The sequence below is a fragment of the Tachyglossus aculeatus genome, chromosome 26, assembly GCF_015852505.1.
Source record: "Tachyglossus aculeatus isolate mTacAcu1 chromosome 26, mTacAcu1.pri, whole genome shotgun sequence".
NCBI lineage: Eukaryota > Metazoa > Chordata > Mammalia > Monotremata > Tachyglossidae > Tachyglossus > Tachyglossus aculeatus.
Genome location: NC_052091.1, coordinates 21,391,112 through 21,414,097, shown reverse-complemented (window position 1 = coordinate 21,414,097; position 22,986 = coordinate 21,391,112). Strand labels below are relative to the sequence as shown.

Below are 22,986 nucleotides of genomic sequence, written 5' to 3'. Positions count from 1 at the left end.
TCTCTCCTTTTGCCAGCACCCCTACTTTTATTGTTCTTCCCAGTACCCGGGACAAGAATATCCAAAAAGGAAGACTTGGATTTGGGGTTCGTGGCATGAAGCAGCATGGTATAGTGGATAGAGCATGGGCCTGGGAGTCAGATGGATCTGGGTTCTAATCCTAGTTCCACACCTGGACTTGTCCAAGGTCACACAGCAGACTTTTAACTTCTCTGTGCCTCAGTCACCTCAACTGTAAAATAGGGATTAATACTGGGAGATGGACTAGATCCAACCTGATTAGATTTTATCTACCCCAGTGCTTAGAATGGTGCTTGACACATAGTAAGCAGTTAATAAATATCATCATCACCATGAAGCCAATCCCCTTTAGCTAGCACCCATATTTTTATTCATCTTTCTGGTGCCTGCACCATGAAGACTCAGATGGTAAGATTCAAATCTAGGATTCATGGCATGAAGCCAGTCTCCCTTTTGCCAGCATCCATGTTTTTTTCTCTCTCCCTGTTTCCTGGGTTCATGGCATATAGCCAATTCCCCCACTTCCCGCACTTCCTTTTGCCAGCACCCATGTGATTACTCTCAGGCCTTGGGCCTCTGGGGTTTGTGGCTTGAAGCTAGCCCCTCTTTTGCTGGCACCAAAACTTTTAGTGTCCTTCTTGGCTCCCAGGCCATGAAGACCCAAATGTCAAATCTGGACTTCATGGCATGAAGCCAGTCCCTTTTTACCAGCACACATATTTGTATTGTTCTTCCTGGTGCCCTGAGATTTGAAGACTCAAATCTGGGGTTCATGGCATGAAGCCCCCTTTTCCATGCACCCATATTTTTCACTCTTTCCCTGGTACCCAGGCCGTTCCCTCAGGGGGCTCACAAAGTCAGACAGGCTCACCTTTGCAGAGCCCCTGCTGTGGGAGGCTCATCACAATGTAAGAATGTCACAAAGTCCCTGTGGCCCTGTCTCCAGGGCAGGGGCTCAAAACATCAAACAGGCCTACTCTCAAGGTGACCTTGCCCTCAAGGGGCTCACAATATTAGACAGGCCACTGAGTGGCCTCACTGGGTTGGACAGGCCTTGTGGATGTCCCAACCTCCTGTCTCTCCCCACTCCAGTCTATACTTCATTCTGCTGCCCTGATTATCTTTCTACGGAAACATTCCGGGCATGTCACTCCCCTCCTCAAAATTCTCCAGTGGTTGCCTATCAACCTCCATATCAAGTAAAAACTACTCACTACTGGCTTCAAAGCTCTCCATCACCTTGCCCCCCTCACCTCACCTCTCTTCTTGCCTTCTATAACCCAGCCCGCACACTCCACTCCTCTGCCACTAACCTCCTCACTGTGCCTCAGTCTCGCCTGTCCCGCTGTCAACCCCTGGCCCACGTCCTCCCTCTAGTCTGGAAAGCCCTCCCTCCTCAAATCCATCAAACTAGCACACTTCTCCCTTCAAAGCCCTACTGAAAGCTCCAGGAGGCCTTCCCAGACTGAGCACCCCCCCTTTTCCTCTGCTCCCCCCTCCCCTCCCCATCATCCCCCACTCGCTCCCTCTGCTCTACCCCCCCCACCCCACAACACTTGTGTTTATATATGTACATATTTGTAATTCCATTTATTTTATTGATGATGTGTATATATCATTAATTCTATTAATTTATGTTGATGTTATTGATGCCTGCTTACTTGTTTTGATGTCTGCCTACCCCCTTCTAGACTGTGAGCCCATTGAAGGAATTTCAGCTTTATGGAAGGAAAGAATCTACGTTTACATTTTGTTGGTTCCCTACCACTGACAAAATCTCAAAGACGTGTTTAAACGGCAGTCAGCTGGGGCAAGGTGGTTATTGGAGTATTGTGAAATTCTATTTATTATGACGATTTTGACTACATGTTTTGTTTTGTTGTCCGTCTCCCCCTTCTGGACTGTGAGCCCATTGTTGGGTAGGGGCTGTTTCTATATGTTGTCGATTTGTACTTCCCAAGCGCTTAGTACAGTGCTCTGCACACAATAAGCGCTCAATAAATATGATTGAATGAATATTTGTTGCTGACTTGTACTTTCCAAGAGCTTAGTACAATACTCTTCATACAGTAAATGCTCAATAAATGATTGATTGAATGAATGAATGAATGAATGAATGAATGAACGACCTACTGTCTGTCATTTACTGGACAGAGAACCCTAGTGAGCACATCTCATATTAAGGGCATTTTTGCCTGCTAGGCACTGAGGGCGATTCAACAGAGATAAGACACACCATCACTGCTTTTAAGGAGTTAACCATGTGATATATGACAGTGCTCTGTACTCAACAAGCGCTCGATAAATACCATTGATTAGTATAATTCCTTATAGCTAGCAGGAAGAGGAAGGTGTAAGAAGAGAGATCAAGCAGGGGGCAGCCCACTGAAGAAGAGACACAGTCTCTGCCCCCCACACACCGGATCCTTGCCCTCAGCCCTACAGGGGTAGGAGCAGTGGGATGAGCACTGCAGCTACAGCAGGAGCGGCCCCTTGCCCACCATGACCAGTACCAACTGGGCACTGATCGCCGTGGTGAGGTCTAGGGGGATGGAGAGAACACTGTCCTGGCCCTCAATCTAGTGGGAACAGGGGAGACACAGAATGGAGAGACCCACAGACACAGACAAACACTGAGCATGCACCAAGTCATGTTTTTATTATTTTTTTTATAATGGCATTTATTAAGCACTTACTCTGGGCAAAGCACTGTTCTAAGCGCTGGGGAGGTTACAAGGTGATCAGGTTGTCCTATGGGAGGCTCACAGTCTTCATCCCCATTTTACAGATGAGGTAACTGAGGCCCAGGGAAATGAAGTGACTTGCCCAAAGTCACACAGCTGAAAATTGGCAGAGCCTGGATTTGAGCCCATAACCTATGACTCCAAAGCCTGGTCTCTTTCCACTAAGCCACGCTACATACCCCCGTGTGTAAGGTGTCATCTATCCCAGCCTCCCAGGACCCTCAATCCCAGGTCCAGCAGTCACCCCCAACCCAGGCCCAGCCTTCCCCAAACCCATCTGATCCCAAAGTCTTCCTCCATGTCCTCTCCTCTTGCATATGCTCTCCACCCCCGGCCTGAAAAAGCAAGAGCAGCTTTCAGCCTCTGGTCCTCCCCTTCTGACTCAGACCCCACCCCAGCCCAGCAGCAATATCCTGGAAACATCATCAGAACCCCCAAAACAATCATCACCACCCCAACTCCTCCCCAGTTTCCCTACTGCCCCACGCCCAGGCAGTGCACAATGTATACATGGCATTAGCAGTGCCACAACCCATTAACATCAAGCACCTCTCCCTTGCCCCCACAATCCTCATCCCCACACAGTTCAACAAAATGAACATTTAAATAATTTCTGAAATGGTCTAATCAACATGTCCTCCAACCCCCTCTCCACCCCACCTGCTCAACCCTGATAACCCCACATCATCATTATTGTCATTGTCATCCTCATCACCAATATAATAGGCATCATCAATTCCAGCAAGCCCAATCCCAGACCCCTCTAAAAGAGGGAGGGGGAAGGTGAAGTAGCCAAAGCCCCCTACTCATCAAAGCCCAGGGCAGGCCATGCTCTGTCTCCTTTCCATTGCAAACTGGGACAATTCTGCTCACCTCCCCCTCCTAGAGGGACACAAAAACCCACCTGAGCCTTTGGAGGTCCCAGTGACCTTTTACCCTTGGTGGGCCCCAGTGACCCACTTAGGTCTTCTGAAACCCCAAAATCCATCCTGACCTTCAGGATAGCCATTTAACCACTTCGAACCCAGGATCTGCTGACTCCCAGCCCACTAGGCCACACACAGCAGTCCTGGGAAGTAGGCTGACAAATGCCTGGGGGTCAGAAGAGCTGGGTTATAATCCCAGCTCAGACATTTGCCTGTTGTAAGTCTGTGGCAAGACACCTAACTTCCTTGTGCCTCAGTTTCCTCATCTGTAAAATGGGGATTACATAACTGTTCTCCCTCCACCTTAACCTATGAGCCCCATCTGGGACAGGGATTGATTCTGGTCTGATCACATTGGATCTACCCAGTACTCAGTGCAGTCCTTGGATCATAGTAAGCCCTTAAAAATATCACAGACATTATTTTTAATAAGTATTATTATTAATGCCACTTTTCCAGATGAGGAAATTGAGGCCCAGAAAGGTTAAGTATCTGGCTCAAGCTCACACATCAGGCCTGTGGCAAGGCTGAGAAAATCAATCAGTGGTATTTGTTGAGAGCGAACCTGTGCAGAGCACTTAATACAGTGCTTGGCAGAATATAATAATAATGATAGCATTTGTTAAGCACTTACTATGTGCAGAGCACTGTTCTAAGCGGTGGGGGGGGGGGGGATACAAGGTGATCAACTTGTCCCATGTAGGGCTCACAGTCTTAATCCCCATTTTAAAGATGAGGTAACTGAGGCTCAGAGAAGTAAAGTGACTTTTCCAAGGTCACACAGCAGAAATACAATTGATTGATGTGGCGGAGTTGGGATTCGAACCCATGACCTCTGACTCCAAAGCCCGTGCTCTTTCCACTGAACCATGCTGCTTGGTATACTGCAATACAGAGTATGGTAGAGTTGGGAAACATGATCCCTGCCCTCAAAAAGCTTACTGTCAGATTCTCTGACTACCAGGCCCAGGCTCTGGCCATTAGTCTGTGCCAACTTCCATGATTTGCCCATTTTCCCATTGTCAGTGGGCTGCACCCAAAACTTTACCTGTCCCAGGTGAGGAGCCAGGGTGGCAAAAAACCCGACTTTCTTTTTTATTTTTTATGATATTTGTTAAGTGCTTACTATGTGCCAATCAATCAATCAGTGGTATATATTGAGTGTTTACTATGTGCAGAGCACTGGACTAAGCAGTTGGTATTCCTTAAGCACATCTATCTCTTTTTTCTTACAGTATTTGTTAAGTGCTTACTATGTGCCAATCAATCAATCAATATTTATTAAGCCCTTACTATGTGCAGAGCACTGGACTAAGCTCTTTCCCATTGTTGGATACGGACCATCTCTATATGTCGCCAACTTGTACTTCCCAAGTACTGTGCTCTGCCCACAGTAAGTGCTCAATAAATACGATTGAATGAATGAATGATATTTGTTAAGCACCATTTTTTTTCCTTAAGGCATTTCTTAATCATTTACTCTGTGCCAGGTACTGTACTGGGGTGGATACAAACTAATCAACTGGGACAAAGTCCCTGTCCCACCTGGGGCTTAAAGCCTTAATCCCCATTTTGCCGTTGAAAGAACTGAGGCCCAGAGAAATGCAGTGACTTAACCAATGTCACACAGCAGACAGGTGACCGGGCTGGGATTAGAATCCAGGTCCTTTTAACTTCCAGGCCCGGGCTCTAACCACTAGGCCACGCTGCTTCTCTATTCTCAATTTCCACTATTTTCCTAGAAGAAATTCAGCTTGGGATCCCGCTCTGCCTGGGGCAAACAGACCTGGTCCTACACCCCACTCTGCCAGGGACCTTGTGCTCAGTTTGCCTGCCGATCAGTGAGACCACTGCAACTTCTCTCCTGGTTCTCCTCTTATCCCTCTGGCCATTCATTCTCAGTCTCTTTCGCGAGCTCCTCCTCTCCCTCCCACCCCCTTACCGTGGGGGTCCATCAGGGTTCAGTTCTGGGTCCCCTTCTATTCTCCATCTACACTCATTCCCCTGGAGAACTCATTCACTTCCATGGCTTCAACTACCATCTCTATGCAGATGATACCCAAATCTGCATCTCCTCCCTGATCTCTCTCCCTCTCTCCAGGCTCGCATCTGCCCCTGTCTTCAAGATATCACTACCTCGAATGTCCGTCTTCCCATCACCTCAAACTTAACATGTCTAAAACAGAGCTTCTTATCTTCCCACCCAAACCTTGTCCTCTCCTGGACTTTCCCATCACTGTAGACGGCAGCACCATCCTTCCTTCACAAGCCCAGAATCTCAGCATTATCCTTGACCCCTCTCTCTTACTCAATCCACATATCCAATCCATCACCAAATCCTGTCGGTCTCCTCTTAACATCGGTACAATCCACCCTTTCCTCTCCATCCAAACTGCTACCAAGTTAGTACAATCACTCACTCTATCCCACCTAGATTACTTCATCAGCCTCCTTTCTGACCTCACATTCTCCTTCTATTCCCCCACTCCAATCCATACTTCACTCCGCTGCCCATATTATCTTTCTACAGAAACGTTCAGGGTATGTCACCTCCCTCCTCAAATATCTCCAGTGGTTACCTATCCACCTCCATATCGAGCAAAAACTCCTCACCATGAGCTTTAAAGCACTCCATCACCTTGCCCCCTCCTAACTCATCTCACCTCTCTCCTTCTAGAACCCAGCCCGCACTCTTCTGATGCTAACCTTCTCACCATGCCTCAATCTTGCCTGTCTCACTGCCAACCCCTGACCCAAGGCCTGGAACTCCGTCCCTTCTCAAGCCCGCCAGACAATTACTCTCCCCATCTTCAAAGTCTTACTGAAGGCACATCTCCTCTAAGAGGCCTTCTCAGACTAAGCCCCACTTTTTCTCATCTCCCATTCCCTTCCATGTCACCCTGACTTACTCCCTTTGCTCTTCCCCTACTCCCTGCCCCACAGCACTTGTGTATATATTTGTAATTTTATTTATTTATACTGATGTCTTTTTACTTGTTTTGATGTCTGCTTCCCCACCTGTAGACTGTAAGCTCATTGTGGGCAGGGATTGTCTCTCTTTATTGCTGTATTGCACTTTCCCAGGTACTTAGTACAGTGCTCTGTACACAGTAAACACTCAATAAATACAATTGAATGAATGAACTTCCTCATTGTCACTGGCTTCCTCCAGGTGGTTTCCCAGAGTTCTGTAAGTGGAGTTAGGGCAAGGGGACAGCTTACAGCAGCAGCCGTCTATCAAGCAGGCAAGGGGAGGGTCTAGTGGCAAGAGCATGGGCTTGGGAGTTGGAGGTTGTGGGTACTAATCCCGGCTCTGCCACTTGTCTGCTGTGTGATTTTGGGCAAGTCACTTCACTTATCTGTGTCTCAGTTACTTCATCTGTGAAATAGGATTGAGATTGGGAGCCCCAAGTGGGATAGGACTGTGCCCAACCTGATTGCATTTTTCTACCCACCCCAGTGCTTAGAAGAGTGAACAGTGAACAGTGCTTAGAGAAGCAGCGTGGCTTAACTTCTCTGTGCCTCAGTTACCTCACCTGTAAAATGGGGATTAAGACTGTGAGCCCCACGTGGGACAACCTGATCACCTTGTAACCTCCCCAGCGCTTAGAACAGTGCTTTGCTTATAGTAAGCGCTTAATAAATGCCATTAAAAAGTGCTTGGTACTTAGTAAGCACTTAACAAATACCATAATTATTATTGTTATTATGAAGGGGGCAGAGATCAGGGTTCTGGGACCCTGAGCAGCAGCTGTCCATCAATCAGGCAGGGGGAGGGTCAGGGGCCAGGTTTTACAATTGAATGAATGAATGAATCTCCTCCAAGAGTCCTTCCCTGATAAGTCCTACTTTCCTCTTCACCATTCCCCTTCTGCATTGCCCTGACTTGCTCCCTTTTCTTCATCCTCTCTCCCAGCCCCATAGCACTTTCATTCATTCATTCAATCATATTTATTGAGCGCTTTCTGTGTGCAAAGCACAGTACTGAGCAAAGGGAGAGTACACTATAATGGCAAACAGACACATTCCTGCCCACAATGAGCTCACAGTCTAGAGGGGGAGACACATATTCATATAAATAAATAAATTATGGATATATATTTTATATGTGCATTATATATGCACACAGATATAATAATAATAATAGTGGCATTTATTAAGTGCTTACTATGTGCAAAGCACTGTTCTAAGCACTGGGGAGGTTACAAGGTGATCAGGTTGTCCCACGTGGGGCTCACAGTCTTCACCCCCATTTTACAGATGAGGTAACTGAGACCCAGAGAAGTGAAGTGACTTGCCCAAAGTCACTCAGCTGACAAGTGACGGAGCCGGGATTTGAACCCATAACCTCTGACTCCAAAGCCCGGGCTCCTTCCACTGAGCTACACTGCTTCCATGTGCAATCAATCAATCAATCAATCATATTTATTGAGCGCTTACTGTGTGCAGAGCACTGTACTAAGCGCTTGGGAAGTACAAGTTGGCAACATATAGAGACAGTCCCTACCCAACAGTAGGCTCACAGTCTAGAAGGGGGGAGACAGAGAACAAAACAAAACATATTAACAAAATAAAATAAATAGAATAAATATGTACAAATAAAATAAATAAATGGAGTAATAAATACGTACAAACATATATACATATATACAGGTGCTGTGGGGAGGAGAAGGAGGTAAGGCGGGGGGGATGGAGAGGGGAACGAAAGGGAGAGGAAGGAGGGGGCTCAGTCTGGGAAGGCCTCCTGGAGGAGGTGAGGTCTCAGTAGGGCCGTGGAGGAAGAGAGCTATCTTGGCGGATGGGCAGAGGGAGGGCATTCCAGGCCAGGGAGATGACATGGACCAGGGGTCGACGGCAGGACAGGCAAGAACGAGGCACAGTGAGGAGATTAGCGGCAAAGGAGCGGAGGGTGTGGGCTGGGCTGTAGAAGGAGAGAAGGGAGGTGAGGTAGGAGGGGGTGAGGTGATGGAGAGCCTTGAAGCCGAGGGTGAGGAGTTTCTGCCTGATGCGCAGATTGATTGGTAGCCACTGGAGATTTTTGAGGAGGGGAGTAACATGCCCAGAGCGTTTCTGGACAAAGACAATCCGGGCAGCGGCATAAAGTATGGATTGAAGTGGGGAGAGACACGAGGATGGGAGATCAGAGAGGAGGCTGATGCAGTAGTCCAGACGGGATAGGATAGGATAGGATGGGCTTGTGAGATGGGAAGGATGGTAGTGCTGTCCACAGTGATGGGAAAGTCAGGGAGAAGGCAGGGTTTGGGAGGGAAGACAAGGAGTTCAGTCTTGGACATGTTGAGTTTTAGGTGGTGGGCAGACATCCAGATGGAGATGTCCTGAAGGCAGGAGGAGATGCGAGCCTGGAGGGACGGGGAGAGAGCAGGGGCAGAGATGTAGATTTGGGTGTCATCAGCATAGAGATGATAGTTGAAGCCGTGGGAGCGAATGAGGTCACCAAGGGAGTGAGTGTAGATCAAGAACAGAAGGGGAACAAGAACTGAACCTTGGGGAACCCAGGGGTTGGGGAACGTGCAAGACATCACCATACCTGCTGTGTGGATGAGAGGGGGGGATGAATGAAGGAGCAAGCAAGAGTGGCGCAGAAGAGGGTGAGAGGAGAGGAGAGGAGGGCCCAGTCAGGGGAGGCCTCTTGGAGGAGATCTGTCTGACATGAGGAGCGAGGGGGTACCAGGCCAAAAGCAGGATGTGGGCGTGAGGTCAGCGGTGAGCTAGACGAGACCAAGGCACAGTGAGAAGGTCAGCACCAGAGGAACCAAGTGTGTGGGCTGGGTTACAGCAGGAGAGTGTCCATATCTATCATTTATTTGTTTATATTAATGTCTGTCTTCCCCTCTAAATTGTAAGCTCATTCTGAGTAGGGAACATGTCTGTTGTATTGTACTCTCCCAAGTGCTTAGTACAGTGCTCTGCACACAGTAAATGCTCAATAAATACGATCGGATGAATGAATATAGCGAGACCACAAAGCCACTTCAACCAATCAATGAACCATATTTACTGAGCGCTTACTATGTGCACTAAGTGCTTGGGAGAGTATGGTACAACTGAACTAGCAGACTTGCTCCCTGACAAAACGAGCTTACAGTCTAGAGGGGATCAATGAATGGTATTTACTGACCGTTTTCTCTGTGCAAAGCATTGACTTGGGGGAACATAATGCAGTTGGTAGGTATACCTGTATTGTGAAGGATAATAATAATAATGATAATAGTAATGCATAAATACACAAAAATCTCTTTTGGGAATGTGGAATTCATTTATGTCTTTTGAAAGGCCTGGAAGATTTTTCCTGGAGATCCTTCTCTGGGCAGACTTTGGGAGGGAATGGTTCATTCCTTCATTCCTTCAATCGTATTCATTGAATGCTTACTGTGTGCACTAAGCACTTGGGAAGTACAAACCGGCACCAGAGACAATCCCTATGGTAAGGTCAAGCTTCAGATATGACTCATGAGCCTTCTCATCTGATCTTGTTTTTTCCTTTTTCTTACATTATTTGTTAAGTGCCTACTAGGTGCCATGCATTGTTCTAAGGGCTTGGGTCTTGTCTTATGTCATCGAGTCATTGCCAACCCATAGCAACACCACAGACCCATCTCTCCCAAAAACCCCCGACTCTCCATCTGCAATCGTTCTGGTAGTGTATCCATAGATTTTTCTAGGTAAAAATACAGAAGAGGTTTACCATTGCCACCTTCTGTGTAATAAACTCGAGTTTCCACCCTCAACTCTCTCCCATTCCGCTGCTGCCCAGCATGGGTGAGTTTTGACTTATAGCAGATTGCCTTCCACTCGCTAGCCAGTGCCCAAGCTAGAAATGGAATGGGTAGGCCTCTTGACTCTCTCTCCCATAGCCAAGACTGGTAGAGTACTAGAAACCCTCCAGGTATGACCGGGAGAGGGGAAGTGCTTGGGTAGATTCAAGGTAATCAGGGTTGACACAGCCCAGGCTCTTAATTTTAATCCTCATTTTACAGATGAGGGAACTAAAGCCCAGAGAAGTGAAGTGACTTGCCTAAGGTCACACAGTAGGCAAAGAAACAGCTTGTCTTAGTAGAAAGGACACAGGCCTGGAAGTCAGAGGACCTGGGTTCTAATCCCTGCTCTGGCATTTCTCTGCTGTGTGACCTTGGACAAGTCTCTCGGTTACCCCCTCTGTACAATGGGGATGAAATCCTACTCCCTCCTACTTAGACAATGAGTCCTATGTGGAACAAGGACTGTGTCCAACCTAATGAATTTGTACCTACTCCAGTGCAGAGAACAGTGTTTGGCACATACTAACGGCTTAACAAGTCCCATTATAATAATAATAATAATAATAATAATAATAATAATGGCATTTGTTAAGCACCTACTATATGCAAAGCACTGTTCTAAGCACTGGGGGATACAAGGTGATCAGGTTGTCCCATGTGAGGCTCACAGTCTTAATCCCCATTTTACAGATGAGGTAACTGAGGCTCAGAGAAGGTAAGTGACTTGCCCAAGGTCACACAGCAGACATGTGGTGGAGCTGGGATTAGAACCCATGACTTCTACACTGTGAGCCCGCTGTTGGGTAGGGACCGTTTCTATATGTTGCCAAGTTGTACTTCCCAAGCGCCTAGTACAGTGCTCTGCACACAGTAAGTGCTCAATAAATACGATTGAATGAATGAAAGAATGACCTCTGACTCTCAAGCCCGAGCTCTTTCCAGTGAGCCATGCTGCTTACCACAATTCTTAAATGGGGGAGCTGGGATTAGAACCCAGGTCCTCTAGACTGTAAACTTCTTGTGGGCAGGGAATATGTCTATTTTTTATACTACTGTACTCTCTCAAACACTTAGTACAGTGCTCTGTACACAGTAGGTGCTCAGTAAATATGACTGACTGACTGACTGAATGAATGAATGAATTCTGACATTCCAAGTTCCTAACTGTGAATTGTGGGTTTTTTCAGAATGTGTTTCCTTTGGATGAGCTAAAATTGTCTGAATGAGGAAGCATGCATTCTGCCTTTATTTGGGGGGGAAAAAAACGGACTTCATTCAATCTACCTCACAAAGCAGTAGATGCGAACCCGTTTCCACTCAAGGAAGGCTGAAGCGGGGAGGCCACCACTGACCTTTCCAGAGAAGACTGTGGGCACCAAACTGGGAGTGCTGGGTTAGGGTCGGATGCCACTTGTCCAGTCGCCAGCCTGCAAGGTGGTCCCTCCGTGGGGCGGGAGACCCCGGACCAAGAAGACCCCCGAGAATGCAATGGAAGTATCTCCATGCGCTGGTTCGGAAGGTGAATTTGCGCAGAGGTGATTCCTCTGGATTCCCAGGGGGTGGGGTCTGGTGGCTCGGTCTCTTGGTCCCTTGGTCAGCCTTCTCACCTTCTGCAGTTCCTCGATGGGTTTCCACTGCTGGTTAATCGAGAGTAACTGCAGAGCAGAGAGACAAAACCTGTGTTCCAGGAACCGCAACCCTGGAGAATACATTCTGCTAGATCCTAAGCTTCCTAAGCTCCTTATGTCCATAGTTGTAATTTATTTATTTATATTAGTCTCTGCCTCCCCTGCTAGACTGCAAGCTCACTGTGGGCAGGGAACGTTTCTATTATATATATGTTATATGTTGTACTCTCCCAAGTGCTTAGTACAGTGCTCTGCACAAAGTAAGTGTGAAACAAACACGAACTGATTGACTGACTGAGGGCAGGAACGGTATTTATTAACATTATTGTCCTCTCCCGGGTATTTTGTATACTGTTCTGCAGACAGTAGGTGCTTGGGAAATATTGCTGATTGAAAAGTGAATAGAAAGTGATTTCCCTGGGTGATTTTCACCCAGAAAATAGTTCTCTGCTCTATGTAGGACAGGGACTGCGACAGCATGGCCTAGTGGACGGAGCATGGGCCTGGGGATCAGAAGGCTATGGGTTCTGATCCTGGCTCTGCCACTTGTCTGCTTGGTGACCTTGGGCAAGTCACTTCACTTCTCTGGGCCTCAGTTACCTCATCTGTAAAATAGTGATTAAGACCGCGAACCCCATGACCGTGAACCCCATGTGGAACTGGGACTGTGTCCAACCAGACTACCTTGTATCTACCCCAGTGCTTAGAACAAGTGCCTGGCACATAGTAAGTGCTTAACAAATGCCATTAAGAAAAGTTACTTCACCTCTCTGTGCCTCAGTTTCCTCATCTGTAAAATAGGGACTAAGACTGTGAGCCCCATGTGGGACAGGGACTGTGTCCAACCAGATTAGCTTGTATCTACCCCAGCACTTTGTACAGTTCCTAGCACAGAATAAGCAGTTAACAAATAGCATTAAATAAAGTCCCTTTGCTTCTCTGTGCCTCAGTTCCCTCATCTGTAAAACAGGGATTAAGACTGTGAGCCCCACGTGGGACATGGATGGGTCTAACCAGATTAGGTTGTATCTATGCTAATGTTTAATACGGTGCCTGACACATAGTAAGCAAATTATTATTAGCTTGTATCTACTCCAATGCTTAGTACAGTGCCTGGCCCATAGTAAGTGCTTTACAAATGCCATAAAAAACAAAAACAAAATGGTTGTTTCCTCCCACAGTGTGCCTCCTCACCCCTGGGTCCGACTGGGATCATAAAGATCCAGGAGCTGGCCTTTCTGGTCCATTTGCTCTCCCAAGTCGACCGGCCCACCCTGCCCAAATGCCCCTGTGCTTCCTCCCTTCCCCACCCACATACCAAGAAGTGGCACCAATGCCCCTCTTCCCAGGGCACAGAGGGCAGAGCAGGGAGGCTGCGGGTAGCTGCCCCTCTGTGAGGATTGGGCTCAAGACCAAGGTCATCCATCAAGGAGCCTGCCATTGTTCAGCAGGGGACAGAGGGGCCCTTCGGGAGAAGGGGCGGAGGTGGGCCTGCTGCTTTTTGAGGCTGGGTAGGATCCACGTTCTCCCACGGCTCTGGATTTTTGGACCTGTTAAGGCTGAAGACCAAGATGGCATCCATTCGGAAAGATGCTAAGCAATTGTAGTGTCTCCCTGAAAGTGATGTTTCTGAACTTCCCATTCCCCACTCTAGACTGGAAGCTCACTGGGGGCAGGGAACGTGTCTATCAAATCTGTTACATTGTACTCATCCAAGCGCTTAGTGCATTGCTCTGCACACAGTAAGAGCTCAATAAGTACCATCAATTGTAAACTCATATCTAGACTCTAAGCTTGTTGTGGGCAGAGAACATGTCTACCAAATATGTTATATTGTACTCGCGAAAGTGCTTAATGCAGTGCTCTGCACACAGAGAGAACTCAAATCGATAGCACTGATTGTAAGCTCGTCTCTAGACTGCAAGCCCAGTGTGGGCAGGGAACGTGTCTACTGATTCTGTTTCTTGTACTCTCCCAAACACTTAGTGCAGTGCTCTGCATACAGTAAGTGCTTGATAAATACCATTGATTGACTGACTGCATTGTTTTGTTGTAATCCCAAACACTTAGTACAGTGCTCTGCACACAGTAAGTGCTCATTAAATACCACTGATTAAATTCATTATGTTGTACTCTCCCTCAACCCCACCAAATCCCAGCAGCCCTGAACAGGAACAGAATCAATCAATCAATCAGCGGTATTTATTGAGCGCTTACTGTATGCAGAACACTATACTAAGTGCTTGGGAGAGCCCAATAAGACAGAATTAGCAGACGCGTTCCCTCCCTACAAAACGAGCTTACAGTCTAGAGGGAGAGACAGACATTAATTAGAAATAAATTACAGATATGTACCTAGATGCTGTGGAGTTGTGAGGGTTGGGTGATGAATAAAGGGGCAGGTCAGGGAGATGCAGAAGGGAGTGGGAGAAGAGGAGGGCTTAGTTGGGGAAGGCCTCCTGGAGGAGATGTGCTTGCAATAAGGCTTTGAAGGCCGGGAGGGTAGTTGCTGTATGGATGCCCCTTAAGCCACTGATACTCACCCCATCCCTATCCTGCAGAACTTAGGGTTTTATCCCTATACTCTGTCTCTTCTCATACCTATCTGCCTCCCTCTCTAGACTGTAAGCTCATCATGGGTAGGGAGTGTGTCTGTTATGTTGTTCTACTTTGTCTCCTGAGCACTAGTGCAGTGCTCTGCACCCAATGAGTGCTCAATAAATGCAACAGACTGATTGATTGATAGATTGACTGCGGGACAGGTCCTGGGACCTGCTACTCACATGACGTCCGTCTTGAAGAGAGAGTACACAGACTCAGAGATGGCTCCCAACCCTGTGATGGTGATGATAGTGGCCAGCGGAATGAGCTGGTGAGGAGCCAAGGCATAAATGGCGATCAGGGGCCAGGGTCAAGGGTCAGGTGGCACTGGGGGAGCTGGGTTGGGGAGGGGGGCAGGGTGGCAGGGTGGAGGAGATTGAGGAAAAAAGGAACCGGGGTCGGGGGTGGGGAGATAGGGCTAACAGGGAGGAGATTGGGGAGGAGGGAGCGGGGAGGAGGGAGGGATAGAGAGGTGAGGAGATGGGGGAAGAAAGAAGTGGGAAGAAAGCAGTGGTAAGAGTAGCAGAGGAGAAAATGGGGGTAGAAGATGGGGAGGAGTAAGTGGGGGGAGAAAATAGGGATAGCGGGGGGAGGAGATGGGGAGGGAAAAGTTGGGGACAGGAGGTAGGGGTAGCAGAGGAGGAGATGGGAAGAGGATGTGGGGGAAGGGGTTAGGGTAGCTGGGGGAGGAGATGGGGGAGAAGGAGGTGGGGGAAGGAGATCAATCAATCAATCAATCATATTTATTGAGCGCTTACTGTGTGCAGAGCACTGTACTAAGCGCTTGGGTAGTAACAAGTTGGCAACATATGGAGACGGTCCCTACCCAACAGTGGGCTCACAGTCTAGAAGGGGAAGACAGAGAACAAAACAAAACATATTAACAAAATAAAATAAATAGAATAAAGATGTACAAGTAAAATAAATAAATAGAGTAATAAATACTTGCAAACATATATACATATATACAGGTGCTGTGGGCAAGGGAAGAAGGTAAGGCAGGGGGGATGGAGAGGGAGAGGAGGGGGAGAGGAAGGAGGGGGCTAAGTCTGGGAAGGCCTCCTGGAGGAGGTGAGCTCTCAGTAGGGCCTTGAAGGGAGGAAGAGAGCTAGCTTGGCGGATGTGGGGAGGGATGGCATTCCAGGCTAGGGGGATGACGTGGGCCGGGGGTCGACGGCGGGACAGGTGAGAACGAGGCACGGTGAGGAGATTAGAGGCAGAGGAGCGGAGGGTGTGGGCTGGGCTGTAGAAGGAGAGAAGGGAGGTGAGGTAGGAGGGGGCGAGGTGATGGAGAGCCTTGAAGCCGAGGGTGAGGAGTTTCTGCCTGATGCGCAGATTGATTGGTAGCCACTGGAGATTTTTGAGGAGGGGAGTAACATGCCCAGAGCGTTTCTGGACAAAGACAATCCGGGCAGCGGTGTGAAGTATGGATTGAAGTGGGGAGAGACAAGAGGATGGGAGATCAGAGAGGAGGCTGATACAGTAGTTCAGACAGGAGAGGATGAGAGCTTGAACAAGCAGGGTAGCGGTTTGGATGGAGAGGAAAGGGCGGATCTTGGCAATGTTGCGGAGCTGAGACTGGCAGGTTTTGGTGACAGCTTGGATGTGAGGGGTGAACCAGAGAGCGGAGTCGAGGATGACACCAAAGTTGCGGGCTTGTGAGACGGGAAGGATGGTAGTGCCATCAACAGTGATGGGAAAGTCAGGGAGAGGGCAGGGTATGGGAGGGAAGACAAAGAGTTCAGTCTTGGACATGTTGAATTTTAGGTGGCGGGCAGACATCCAGATGGAGATGTCCTGAAGGCAGGAAGAGATGTGAGTCTGGAGGGAGGGGAAGAGAGCAGGGGCAGAGATGTAGATTTGGTTGTCATCATCGTAGAGATGATAGTTGAAGCCGTGGGAGCGAATGAGGTCACCAAGGGAGTGCGTATAGATCGAGAACAGAAGGGAACCAAGAACTGAACCTTGAGGGACCCCCACAGTAAGGGGATGGGCGTGGGAGGAGGAGCCTGCAAAAGAGACTGAGAATGAACGACTGGAGAGATGAGGAGAACCAGGAGAGGACAGAGTCAGTGAAGCCAAGGTTGGATAGCGTGTTGAGGAGAAGGGGGTGGTCCACAGTGTTGAAGGCAGCTGAGAGGTCGAGGAGGATTAGGATAGAGTATGAGCTGTTGGATTTGGCAAGCAGGAGGTCATTGGTGACCTTTGAGAGGGCAGTTTCCATGGAATGTAGAGGACGGAAGCCAGACTGCAGGGGGTTGAGGGGAGAGTTGGTGTTGAGGAATTCGAGGCAGCACGTGCAGACGACTTGTTCAAGGAGTTTGGAAAAGAATGGTAGGAGGGAGATGGCGCGATAACTAGAAGGTGAGGTGGGGTCAAGAGAGGGTTTTTTAGGATGGTTGAGACATGGGCATGTTTGAAGGCAGAGGGGAAGGAACCAGTGGAGAGTGGGCAGTTGAAGATGGAAGTTAAGGAGGGGAGAAGGGATGGAGCGAGAGATTTCATGAGATGAGAGGGAATGGGGTCAGAAGCACAGGTGGCCGGAGTAGCACTTGAGAGGAGGAAGGAGAGCTCCACTGCTGGGAAGGATGGGAGAGTAGCAGAGAGTGTTGAGAGCTGGGGGGCTGGAGAAGGCGGGGAAGTGACTTTGGGGAGGTCAGACCTGATGGATTTAATTTTATTAATGAAGTAGGAGGCCAGATCGTTGGGGGTGAGGGAAGGAGGAGAGGGAACCAGGGGCCTGAGTAGGGAGTTGAATGTATGGAAGAGCTGACGGGGATGATGGGCATGGGTGTCAATAAGGAAGGAGAAATAGTTTTGTCTGGCAGAGGAGAGGGCTGAGTTAAGGCAGGAAAGGATAAACGTGAACGAGGTTGGCATGGTGTTTAGACTTTCGCCAGCAGCGTTCGGCAGCTCGAGCATAAGAGCGAAGGAGGCGGACAGTGGCAGTGATCCAGGGCTGTGAGTTAGTGGTACAAGAGCGGCGAAGGGAAAGGGGAGCAAGTGAGCCTAGCTGAGTAGAAAGGGTAGAGTTGAGAGCAGTAATCTGATCATCAAGATTGGGTAGAGAGGAGAGGGAGGCGAGGTGGGGTGTGAGGCGCTTAGAAAGATGGATGGGGTCAAGAGAGCGGAGATCTCTGTGAGGGAGTAATATGGATTTACAGGGCAAAGAAGTGTGAGTGAGGAGGCAGGTGAGAAGATTATGATCAGAGAGAGGGATTTCAGAGTTGGTGACGGTGGACACAGTGCAGCGGTAGGAGATGATGAGGTTGAGGGTATGACCAAGTTGGTGAGTGGGTGAGGTGGGGTGGAGCAAGAGGTTGGCAGCGTCAAGGAGAGATAGAAGGCGGGCGGCAGAGGAGTCACCAGGGATATCCATGTGGATGTTGAAGTCTCCGAGGATCAGAGTGGGCATGGAAAAGGAGAGAAGGAAGGTGAGGAAGGGGTCAAAATCGTTAAAGAAGTTGGAGGTGGGGCGGGGGGGGGGTGGGGGCTGTAGATAACGGCTACAAGAATCTGGAGGGGGTGGTAGAGGCGAATAATGTAGGCTTCAAAGGAAGGGAAGGAAAGGGAAGGGGGAGGAGGGATAGTGCGAAAGCGACATTGGGGGGCGAGAAGGAAACCGACACCTCCTCCTTTTCCAGTGAGTCTGGGGCAGTGGGAGAAGAAGAGGCCTTCACTGGAGAGAGCAGCAGAAGAGAACGTTTCGTCTGCAGACAGCCATGTTCCAGTTAGGGCGAGGAGGAGTAGAGAGCTGGAAAGGAATAGGTCCAGGATGAAAGGGATCTTACTTATAACGGAGCGGGGGTTCCAGAGGCCACACTTGGCAGTAGCTGTCGAGGGAGGGGAGGGAGGGGGAAGGGTGTGAGGGGTGGGGAGGATTTGGTTTGGGATGAGTTGGCGGGGGCCTAGGCGGGGAGAGTGGGAAGAAGGGTGGCGATGGGAAAGGAGAACTGGGATGGGGTGGAGGTGGGGAGGAGGGAGGGAGGAGTGGAGGATTGGTGCTGGTACAGAGGGATCCTTGGTAGGGGGTGAGGGGGAGTGGTCCTGGTGGGGGAGAGGGAGGGGAAAAGCTGGGTGGGAGAGGGGAAGGGGAAGGTGAGGAATGGGAATGGCAGTTGGGAGCAAGGGAATTGAAAGTTCATGGTGAGGTCAGCAGGGCAAGTGACAGGACAGCGGAAGGTTAACAATTGAGATGCAGAAGTGATAAAACAGTAGCAATGATATAAACAGGTGATGGCATCACAGGGGGTAGTTAACGATTAACATGCTATGGCAATAATAAAATTGGCAGATAATGATGTCACAGAGAGCAGATACAAACTATTATGTGCTGGAGTGGGGTGGACCTGTTAAGGGGGTCAGGGATGGGTGGCAATGGAGAAGAGGTAGGGGAATAAAGAAGTTGGAAAAAGGTGGGGTAGCAGAGGAGGAGATGGGGGAAAGTGGGGGGGGGGAAATGGGGAGGAGGAAGTGGGGGAAAGGAGGTAGGGTTAGCAGGGGAGGAGATCGTAAGAGGATGTGAGGGAAGGGGCTAGGGTAGTCGGGGGAGGAGTTTGGGGAGAAGGAGGTGGGGAAGGAGATGGGGAGGAAATGGGGGAAGAAGTGGGAGGAAGGGGTTAGGGGTAGCAGGGGAAGGACACTGGGGGAGAAAGGTTGGGGAAGGAGGTAAGTGTAGCAGGGAACAGAGGAGGTGGGGATAGCACGGAGGCGAAGGAAGTGGAGAGAAAATAGGGATAGCGGGGGGGTAGTAAGAGGGGTGTCCCGAGGTGACCCTTGGGTACCTGCCATCTCAAGGTCAAAAGCTATCTCGTGACCACCTGAGCCAGCAGGCGGAACTCGGAAGTGAGGGTGGGAGACCAAATCTGCTAGATTGACAGCCCAAGCTGGGAATACAGAAGGTGTCCCTCGCCCCCGTGCCAATCAAATTAGGTATGGAGGAGGGGGGAGGGCAGAGATTGGATAGACTGAGGCCGGAAGCTGGAATGGTCTAGGGGCACAGGCAATAAATACCTGTTGCCTCTGACCTTCGGGGTCAGAACACCAGGACACGCAGCAGCAGCAGCAGCCGACGATGTGTCTCCCCCTGCCCAGAAGGCCACATGCCTGCTCTACAACCAGAACCAACACACTGAGGCAAGAGCCGCGGGATGGGTGAGTGTCTCGTGGGTGGGACCCAGGTACCCCGCTGCTGATGGGAATTATGAGTGGATTCCTCCCAGGTAGGGAGAGCACATTGTGAGAGCTAGCCGCCCACCACGTGCGCGGGTAATGTAATGAATTCTTCCCATGTGGGAAAGTAAGTGGATTCTTCCCGAGTGGGAAGTGCACATGGGTGAGAGCTAGCCGCCTCACCCACGCGCGATTAATGTATGATTGTGTTCCTCCCGTGTAGGGAAGCTCTAATATTGCTAATTGATTATATTCCTCCCGAAAGGGAAGTTCAATCCATTGTGCCTAAACAATTACATAAATTCAATTTGCCTCGCGGAATAAATTTTATATAAACTCAGGCTTTCCGTCCCCGGCCTCTCTCTCTCTCTCTCGCCTCGCTGATCACTGAACGAACCCGTCCCCGGACGACGGGTGACAAGGGGGGAGATAAGGAAAGTGGGGGTGGGGTCTCCCTTCCTCCCCCCAGCCCAGTTGAAGGAACAGAACGGGGGCAGGGGAAGTGGGAAAGGTTGCTGAGGGAGGGGAAGACTGCTGACCTCTTTCTTCTTCATCAGGATTTGGAAGATGCCCATGGTGGCCAGCCTAGGAGGGTGCAAGCAGGCAGGGGAGATTCTGGTCAGGATGGGCTGGGACAGGCGGCCCCCAGGGGAGCAGGGCGAGTAGGCCCAGGAGCGAGGGAGAAGGGCAGGAGGGAGCGAGGGGCAGGGAGAAAGAGAGGAGCAGAGGAGTGAGAGGAGCAGGAGGGAACAATGAGAAAGGAAGAAGGGGAGAAGGAAAAGAGGGAGAAGAGGAAAGCCACGTGACCTAGTGGAAAGAGCACGGGCTTGCTGATGGGGGCCCCCACATGCACCATGGAAAGGTTGCAGATATTGTTTGAATGTACGCGGTTCTGTTGCCATATTTGGTATGGGTCTTAGACCCTGCAGCCCACTGGCTGGGTCCAGGAACCAAACCAAGTAAGGAGATAGACTCCGCCCAGCTCTGCATCAAATCTGTACCAAATCTGCACCAATCCAGTCCCCACTGTTTTCAAATCTACCAATCACTGTGATGAGCAACAGCAGTATATAAGCCCGCTGTATCAGGCACTCGGGGCCTTTTCCCTTAAGGAAATGACCCTGCTGGGTGCGTTACCCCCTATTCGGTCCTCGGCCTTACCAATGAAACTTTATTAAAACTTTCAGCAGTCACATGCTGTCTGATTAATTCTTTAGTCGTCCGGCGACTTGGTGGCCATCTGGAACAACCGCTGCCATCACTGGGAGTCAGAAGGCCAAGGGTTCTAATCCCAACTCTGCCACTTGTCTGCTGTGTGAGCTTGGGCAAGCCACTTTTTTGTGCCTCAGTGTCCTCATCTGTAAAATGGGGATTAAGATGTGAGCCCCAAGTGGGACAACCTGATTACTTTGTATCAGCCCCAGTTCTTGGAACAGTGCTTGGCACATTGTAAGTGCTTAACAAAATACCTTAAAGGAGGAAGAAAGGAGGGAGGGTGGCCTTTGAAAAGAGCTGCTGAGAGCAGGTCAGGCAGGTTGGGGGGAGGTCTGTATCTACCTCAGTGCTCAGAACAGCCTAAGTGCTCAACAAGTACCATAACTAAAGCTTTATTAATTAATAGGGAAGGAGATGAAGAAACTAAGAGAAGACTTGTCCAAGGTCACAGAGATCAGAACACTGGCAGAGCTGGGATTACAGCTCTAGTCTCTCTTTCCTATATTTGTGTTAAAATTGCATTTATAAGCACTTTGTGTCAGGCACTGGTCTAAGCACTGAAGTAGATACAAGGTCATCAGGTTGGACACAGTCCATGTGTTGAATCCCCATTTTACAGACGAGGGAACTGATGCTCAGAGAAGCGAAGTGACTTCCCCAAGATAGCATAGCAGGTAAGTGGCAGAGCTGGGATTAGGACTCATGTCCTTCTGACTCCCAAACCTGTGCCCTATTGTCTACTGTCCTCTCCCAAGCACTCAGTACAGTGCTCTGCGCACAGTAAGCGCTCAATAAATACGATTGAATGAATTAATGTCATTGATTAATGATTGTTCCCAACAGGGGTGGCCATTCATTCAATCGTATTTATTGAGCACTTACTGTATGCAGAGCACTGTACTAAGCGCTTGGGAAGCACAAGTCGGCAACATATAGAGACAGTCCCTACCCAACAACGGCTGCCACCTGAGGTGGGCAAGTCACAGGTGGTGGCGTGTGGACATGTGTGCCCAGGGCGTGGCATCCTGAGGAGAGGAGGGAGGAGCAGTAGCAACATCATCATCATCATCAATCGTATTTATTGAGCGCTTACTGTGTGCAGAGCACTGTACTAAGCGCTTGGGAACTGTCAGTGGCTTCCAGAACCTTCTCCCTCCTTTGGACGGTACTAAGGGGAGAGGGGAGACTGGGCCAGTTCCCCAACTCCTGCCCTCTACTCTCCACCATCAGATGGAAAACTTAGGAACTCAGTTTTGTCACTTGATTCCCAGAAACCTCCTTGGGCACATGGCTAAACTCCAAGGAGCCCAAGTGGAAGTTTCTACCTCCCCCTGCCTCCTCACCAGAGCAATCCCCCACCCCCCTGACAGTGGTACATTCTCAAGCCCCCTCTCTCCTGGCCCCCAAACCCCAACAGACATTCGCTCCACTGGTGTGAGTGGGGGGCCTCTGTCACCACACTGCTTCCTTTGAGCCCATCCCCTAGTTGTGGGTGTCGCTCAAGGTTTAGTTCTGGGTCCTTGTCTTTTCTCCATCTACACTCCCTTGGAAAACTTATTCGCTCACACAGCTTCAACTATCACCTCTATGCTGATGACACCCAAATCTACATCTCCAGCCCTGATCTCTCTCCTTCTCTGCAGTCTTGCTTTTCCTCCTTCCTTCAAGGATGTCCTCTCGTCACCTCAAACTTGATATGGTTAAAATTGAACTTCTTTTCTTCCCCACAAACCGTGTCCTCCAGCTCACTTGCCCATCAGTGTTGACGGCACCACCATCCTTCCTGTCTCCCAAGCCCATACCTTGGTATTATCCTTGACTCCTCTCATTCCACCCACATATTCAAGCCATCACTAAATCCTGTCAGTTCTACCTTCCCAACCTTGCCAAGTCACCCCTT

The 22,986-nt window shown here is 49.4% G+C and overlaps 1 protein-coding gene across 1 annotated transcript in view; it reads right to left on the bottom strand.

Moving 5' to 3' along the window:
• The window catches only part of LOC119946104 (normal mucosa of esophagus-specific gene 1 protein-like), a 30,100-nt gene extending 9,654 nt beyond the window's left edge, over nt 1-20,446 (bottom strand). Inside the window, exons 1-4 of the mRNA XM_038767511.1 lie at nt 20,411-20,446; nt 14,882-14,967; nt 13,597-13,657; nt 11,823-12,125 (exon numbers count right to left, since the gene is read on the bottom strand). Coding sequence (XP_038623439.1) covers nt 11,865-12,125; nt 13,597-13,657; nt 14,882-14,967; nt 20,411-20,446 — 444 coding nt within the window. The 3' untranslated portion in view covers nt 11,823-11,864. The remainder of the gene's footprint in view (nt 1-11,822; nt 12,126-13,596; nt 13,658-14,881; nt 14,968-20,410) is intronic.
• Between the last annotated feature and the right edge of the window lie 2,540 nt (nt 20,447-22,986).